This window comes from Pelmatolapia mariae, linkage group LG10_11 (genome assembly GCF_036321145.2).
Source record: "Pelmatolapia mariae isolate MD_Pm_ZW linkage group LG10_11, Pm_UMD_F_2, whole genome shotgun sequence".
Classification (NCBI taxonomy): Eukaryota; Metazoa; Chordata; class Actinopteri; order Cichliformes; family Cichlidae; genus Pelmatolapia; species Pelmatolapia mariae.
This window is the reverse complement of record NC_086236.1, coordinates 73848980-73856479: the sequence shown is the minus strand read 5'-3', so window position 1 is coordinate 73856479 and position 7500 is coordinate 73848980. Positions and strand designations below refer to the sequence as shown.

The 7500-nt window shown below is 44.4% G+C and overlaps 1 protein-coding gene across 1 annotated transcript in view; it reads right to left on the bottom strand.

The window, feature by feature from the left end:
* Positions 1 to 7500, bottom strand: part of cpne4a (copine IVa) — a 101436-nt gene that overhangs the window by 8521 nt on the left and 85415 nt on the right. The window contains exons 11-13 of the mRNA XM_063486237.1: positions 5610 to 5743; positions 4809 to 4863; positions 3624 to 3675 (exon numbers count right to left, since the gene is read on the bottom strand). Coding sequence (XP_063342307.1) covers positions 3624 to 3675; positions 4809 to 4863; positions 5610 to 5743 — 241 coding nt within the window. The remainder of the gene's footprint in view (positions 1 to 3623; positions 3676 to 4808; positions 4864 to 5609; positions 5744 to 7500) is intronic.

The window sequence follows — 7500 nt, the reverse complement described above, 5'->3', positions numbered from 1 at the left end:
CATGCTAGCTAGCATTAGCTGCACCTTCATGGTCACTTGATCACATGTGAAGTTATTTTAGAGCTTCAAAAATTAATTCTCCATTATTTGGACTACAGAAACCAGTAGTGACATCATGGTTCCTGTTTACATCATTTATATACAGTCCGCGATCTTAAAGGTGTGTTTTAAATATTAATTTTTGGGCAGTTTTGTTTTGTCTTTTACAACCTTTGTATAAAGATTCACTTCTGCATCTTTATATTTGTGCTTTTATGTGTTTCATGATTTAATTTTTTTATCATTATTATTAAATTTACTGATGATTTATGTTTGTAGTTTGTTTCTTGCTCCGCCTCTCTCTGCGTTAGTGTCGCTTCTGCTTTAGGCATCCTCATGTGTGCAAACGTCACACGGAGGTGACAGCAGGTAAAAAGTCCTGCCAGCCTCGTGTTTTTGGTGACGTGTCCCTGACGAAGCATCGCTGTCGTGCCTGAAGCTCGTTCGTTACACCCCACGCTTTGGTCCGAGCTCCTTTCATCCCTCGCCTTTTTACCCGAGCTTTCATCTGCTGTAAGTGATTACACTTCAGTCTCTATTTATCACAGTCTGACGGTCTCAGGTCATCTCGGTGATAAAAATCAGATCCATCACCTTTATTCTGTGAGACGAACTGTCAGCTTTATATTTAAACCTGTCAGTGATTTTATTCAAACTGAGTCTTTTTGACTTTTGGAAGAACACAAAAATGACACTTTTCTAATTAAATAGAAAGTCTGCATGTGTTAACTATATTTGGCCTAACTTCATACACTGGGGGGCGCTGCAGAGAGAGGAACCAGTAAACCAGCTGCTCATTAATTACATAACTTATGTTTATACATTTAATGTTATGAGTGTCTCCTTCTGTTTCGCCATGGACGTATGAGGTCTGTGAGGCTTCACGCTCCGTCTCTCTGGGTCCTTTCAGAGGCATCCCAGCATGCCCGGAGGCAACACTGATGTGATTTACTGTCTGAAGGTCATCAGGAAGACGCACTCAGACTTAATTAAGAGCGTCGGGGTTGAAGTGTCTCTGAGCTGATCGATGACCTTTAGCAGCCAAGAGTGCGAGAGGCCTTTATCTAAACACTGCCTGCCTGTCTCCCCCCAAAACCAGGAGGAAACAGCTGCGAGGTCAGAGCAGCAACTCCAGCTGTCAACATCTGTATGTCTGCCTAAAGCAACAGCTCCGATAAAATGACTCTGCCTCATTTTCACTTTTCCATTTAAGAAGAAAGTCAAAATGTAACATCAATGTTTTAGCTGTCGGGAAGTTTTCTTTTTTGTTTCTTCTCTGCCGCGTCCGCCATCTTCATGCTAAAACTGGTTCCTGATTGGCCCAAAGCTGTCGGGTTTCCTGCATCTCACCTACGAGGCGCCACAAGCCCAGACCACCTCAATTAGCTTCTTTCACTGTGAGTGACGGCTCCACTCTGAGCCCCTTCCATGTGACTCAACTCCTCCCCCCGTCCCTATAGGGCTTTGGAGTTGACGTCACACCGCAATGCATTGTGGGAGCGCGGCACCATTTTCGGGGTCTACGAATCAAAACAAACACACTGTGTTGGAACGACGACTACAAGATGCTTAAAAGCAGCTCAAAAGAGAATGGACGGTATAGAGACCGATTGCGTCCAGAGGCGAAGCAGCGGTACTTGCAGAAAATCGCGTGCATTGGAAATGTGGACCCGTATGAAATACGGCCGTGGAGTAGAAACATACAAAGTTAATTTGTATGTTAACGTCATCGACAGCTTCTCGTTCACACAGACTGGCACAGCAAACGCATCACTGCCAACGCTGCACCGCTCATCTGTCAGCTTCCCCTGGAGGCTCCAGGAGGCGCCGCCTTTACAAAAATGTTCGAATTATATAAATGATGTTTCTCAGTTATTTTCATGCAAAACAAGTGAAATAATTTCTAATAATATATGTAATCATTTGGAAATCGTCCTCCATTACTGCTTACAAAACACGTTTTCTTTCTTTTTATGTGTTTGAGTGAACGATGTATTCACTCTATGAAGTCATCATAGTCAGGATGTTTTCCATCTTTGTTAACAGCGTTGGGTAAAATGTGTTCAACACTGCTGAGGAAAATATCTGTAATGTACAGCTCACTGTTTGGAGGTGATTTATTTATATTGTTTTTCAAAGACACTGAGGAGTTGATTCAGACTGCCAGTGTTAGTACACGAGGTGAGGTTAGTCACAAAGAGACACACACTGCTGAACGATTATGTATTTACTTTACACTTTAATCAGGAACGAGCACAGAAACGTCTGACCAGCTGTTTTTTCTGATTTTAAATTCATAAATGAATATTTCAAACATTTAGATGAGGTCAGATATCAGCTGTGAATCCTCTGAGTTCTAGTTTAGAGGTTTAATTCATAAATGCCTGTTGGCCTGTTTGAGTATTCGCAGCCTTCGGGCAAATATTCTTTCACTCATTAAATATTGATCGAGTCAAAGAGGCTGGAAAGAGGAAAAAACACATCTTTCACATCTTTATTCAGCTCAATCTCTTTTTCAGCGCCCAATGCTGGAGAATGATTTCTCAAACTGGGCAGCAGAGATGGTGACAAAAACAGAAGAGAAGCAAAGATTCCTGCCTGATCGCTGCCACCGTGCTAACGTATTGATCGGTGCTGAGCTCAGATCAGCTCGCGGCGCCGCTGTGCCCTGACCTCCGCGAGTGTCTCTCAGCGTAAATGTTTCAGCTCAGATGAAGGCAGACGTGCTCCAAAATGCCAAATGCACGTCGAATGATGCACGTGTCTGCCGAATGCTGATTGGTTGGCAAGTGTGCCAGAAAAGTGAAGGTGAAAGTGAAAAGCAGGCTGCAGTGGACACGTTTGAGATTTTCAGTTTCACGTCTCTTTGCCTGTTCAGCTGACGGACCAACGACAGCACAAACAAGAGCGTCTGCACTTCGTGCTTTTGCACAGCGGTTAGCCAGGTAATAAGCGGTTGCTAGCAGTCACAAAAAAACACTGTTTGATTACTTTGGTTGCTAGGAGACTGCACGGTCACCTGCCGATTGCATGGAAGACGCCGACTTCTCTACTGAAAGTTGATGCTTTTGAAAAGAGTCTGCTGCAGCAGTAAAGTAGTCTTTTACTTTGAAGGTGAACAGTTTCCCCACCTGGTGACTGCCAGGGGTCAGCAACCCTGCATATGTCTGTGAATGAGGCCTCACACAGCCCAGGTGAGGGTTACTGCAGGTCGGCATACTAACAGTGACACCAGAACCTCCGTGAAGAAGAAGAAGACAACACGTTCACAAATACTGAATCTGAATGTAATACTTGCTAGATGGTTTCCACCTTTGTCTTTTGTGTGGACGACTCTCCTACGTGGCTTCTATGATCACCTCATCACTTTAAGGCAAAACAAAAAATAAAACATTTCCCAGTTTAGGAAATCAAACCGAGCCTACAGGAAACATCGGCGGCGCGGTGAACGGTTCTTCCTGATTCGCTGTCACCATCAAACTCATTCTCACTTCAAACAGCTTCTGAAGCTCGCTGTCAAATATTTGAGTGGTTTTTCTGCCTGTTTTTAATTTTCAAAGACAGCAGGAAATCAAAGAACCTACCTGCACACTCCGGGTTCTCCTCATTAAAATTCACTGCGAAGTCGTGGGAGACCTGGAGCGGGGGGAGGAGGGGGGAGGGGAGGAAGGAGGAACAGGAAGTCTGTTTGATCTCTGCATCAAAAAAAAACAACCTGCAGAAAAAAACCTCACAATAAAACTCTTCACCTTCATCCCTCTTCATCTCTTCCTGCTCTTCTTCTTCTTGACATCTATGCTGAGTAGTTACCTGCCCCCTCCCCCCCCCGCCTCACAGCACACTCACAGGACAGGTGAGTTTCTAGTCTAACCGACAGGTGAGGGAAGACTGGGAAAAATGAAAGCTGTAAGCTTTGTAAAGCAAACTGAAGCCACAGAGGAGCTGCAGTTCCAGCGCTCGGTGTTTTTACACTACAGCGTTCAGAGGAAGTGGGCGTGGTCTGCACAGCGCGCTCGCTCCTGCACCAGGTTAGCATTTTAGCTGAATGCATTTTACAGACAGGATTTATCATTCACGGAGTTAATATTCTTCCTGTGTGAGACACACTCGTCAGACGTGTGATCAAATATTTTCAGGAATCAGCTTCTGAAAATCAAAGACTGACTTAAATGATTTAACTTTGGCTGCTCTGCCATTCAAAGTGGGATCTCCTCGAGCACCTGTGGACTGATTCCAGCTCGGCTGCTAATGTCTGGCTGTTCTCTGAAGTCCCAGTGAAACTCTGTGCATTTGTGTATGTGTGCTGACAGTCACCACAGTGTGTACCTGCAGGTTACACTCACAGAGGGATCTGCGTCTCCTCTCAGGATCAAACTTCCACTGTGTACGCCTCCACACTCAGGAAAAAGTCTTAGTGCCAAAAGTTCTTGATCACATTAGACAAAGTGTCTTCCTATTGTTGATTACTGTAACGCTGTGTAAGCTGAAGACTGTTTAATATTCTTTACTAATCCTGCTCCGGCTGCGTGCCGCGCGGTATTTTCAGGGCGCCGACTCGGACTCTGAATGGAGCTAATCAGGACTTTGGAAGCTGATTTGAATGCAGCGTCAGACCGCCAGCCAAAGGCTGCTGCACAGGAAAGGAAGCATTCAGCCGGCAGCACCCCGGGGAGGGGACGAGGGCAGGGAGGTGGGAAGGTAATCACAGGGTCAGCCTCCGCAGACAGAGTGCATGCTGGGAAAGCCGACGAGCCGGGCTGTTAAATTACCTTGTAGTCTGGAGGGATCCGAGCTCCGAAGCCAAACGCCGGGAACATTTTGTCACTGAAAGGAAAAGAGACAAAAAAAGTAAAGGTGAAGAAGGAAAAGAGACACTGGAGGAGCTTTCTGATTGGATACTTGAACACAAAGCAAAAGAAATGTCTGCTGATCGGCTGAGAAGTGATTACTTCCTGCTTCATGCTACTGATAAGTGAGAGAAAAGGAAGGTCGAGAAGACCGAGTTTCCAGTTTATTCTGGAGAAATCACTGTGATGTTAGGAATCTCTGGAGAACACGCGACACTCGAAGATGGAATATGTGTCTGATTCATCTAAAATTAAATTAAATACATTCTGTGAGTTAGATGTTTGACCTGTTGTTAGCTTAGCACGAAGACTGAAGTGTAGAAGACCGCTAACTCGAAACTGATTTTACTCCTTTCCAGCTTCTTGGACTCTGTAAGAGCAGCTTTGTGTGATTTATAGTTAACAGTAATCGTGTTAGTCGGCCTGGTGATGTGTGCTAGTACAGTTAAGTACACACGTTCTCACTCCCAAAGCGTAACATTTTACGCTAGGTGACAAATCGTCAACATATTACGTTTTCGGGCACCCAATGCGTTCCTAAATGACGACATCAGAAAATGAGGAAATATGAGAACCGTTTGGACTCAATCTACATGTTTGCTCTTTCTCTTAAAATCGCTTGGGAAAACACTATTTCATGTCATGTGATGTTTCTTTAATCTTGCGAGTACATGAGCACAGTAATGAATGGAGCTTTGTGATTGGCTGCTGAGTTGAAGCAACCTGTCGTAGTCCTGGCAGATTTCTCCCACGGCCACCAGAGCCTTCAGGTACTCGTTGGGCTGGTACGGGTGGATGTAGTGCAGGGAGCAGCTGTTCCGAGGGTCTCCGTTGGATGCTGTGAAGTCAATGGCGACCTGCAGAGACAACAGCCAATCAGGGATCAGAACCAGTCAGAGTCCCTCAGAGAAGCCACGCAAAAGCAGGAGGGAAAGATGTGACTGTATATTTGTTGGTGCCATTACAGAGACAGACTTTTATCCTGATTTATGATTGTAAAGAAGCAGGCATGTCTAGATTCATTTGATTTTTATTGGTTATTTGGCTGAAATGAGCCTTTGAGGGTTCAAAGGTCGTGTCCACCAGAACCTAAGGCACGAACCATCTTTCTTCATTTATGGCTTTTGTTCATTTTGGGCCTCAAACTGATCCGTGTGAAGAAATAACGATGGTGCTGAGGATGTGAGTGAAGCTTTTAGTTACATTTCGTCTAAATCGAACATATTCACTGGTTTGATTTTATTGTTTTCATTTCTTTTTAGTTTTTGCTGTGTGTGCAGTGTTTTGTTGCTTTTATTGGTTTCATTTTGTGCGCTTGCTCACTTTTGATTGTTTTCTCATTGTTTCTGGGGCCTTTGAGTGCTCTGTGAAGCAGTTTGGTGCCTCTGGGTGAAATGTGCTGTATAAATGCATCGGCTTCACGGCAGCAGCAGCTCAGCTGAAGAAGAAGTAAAGCAGTTATGTTCAGAGAGCCGCAGAAAGAGCTCCGAGACGTCAGAAGGTCTGAATCATTGATGAGTCGATGACGACGGCTGCGGACGCTCGTGGATTACTGAATGAGCTTAGCGGGTGATAAACGACCACAAACAGACACAAAATGACTCGACTGCAAAAACACGCTGCAGATCTGAAGTCAGGCGTACAGATAAGAGCACACGTGTGCTTAAAACCAGCAAATATGACTAACTTTACTTGTTTAACATGCAAGAGTAAGTCATGCTGTCTGAATGTCGCATAAAACTTTAACGTACAAAAAATCACTGCCTGAATGAAAAGAACGATATGTTTCATATGAAGCTAAAACAGCTCAAATCAAGAAGAGGAAATGAATTCAAAGGATTTTTATTATTGTTAGAAAAGTTCGAATACGCGTCCATTTAGAAAACCCATTTAAACAATAAGACCGTGTAATGGAGCGTTCAGATCTTTAACGTCTGCCGGATCACAAATATTTTTAAAAACAACTCAAAAGGGCCAAAAAAACAAAGTTAGCTTGAAACTGTGAAAAAAAGGAGGCATAAAAGGAGGAAAAACATGGTTGAAATGAGCACAAAGATGCAAAACTACACAAAATAATTACAAACATTAAAAACAGCCACGAGAGGACACATGATTTCACCAAGCACTGTTTTCTTCACCCAGAAACTCTCCACAGTGACCGCCTCACTGAAGCCAACACTGGAGACCGGTTCTGATTGGATCGCCACAGAACAATAACAATGACCCTGAAACACATGATGGATGGATAGCCCAGAATTACTGACCCGTCCATATCAACAGTGTTTAATTACCCTTTCATCCTGGTGTGTACAGGAGCAGAGCTAAATCACATGGAGGCAGCAGGAAGTGTCGCTGTGGGTGCTGTGAACAGATGGAGCGGAGGTCCCAGCAAATTCACCCAAAGTCAGACGGTGCAACGCTCAGAGAAACTCCACAAAGCCGAGAGCTCCACCTCAGAGGCAATTAGAAAGAGACTGAACAAGTGGAAGAGCTGCAGGAGAAAGCCTCACGCTGCACGGCGTGCATTTGCAAAGTTATATCTGAACAAACCACAAGACTTCTGGGACAAACGGGACCAAAGTGCAGAAGAAGCAGGTTTGGAGAAAACACTCAT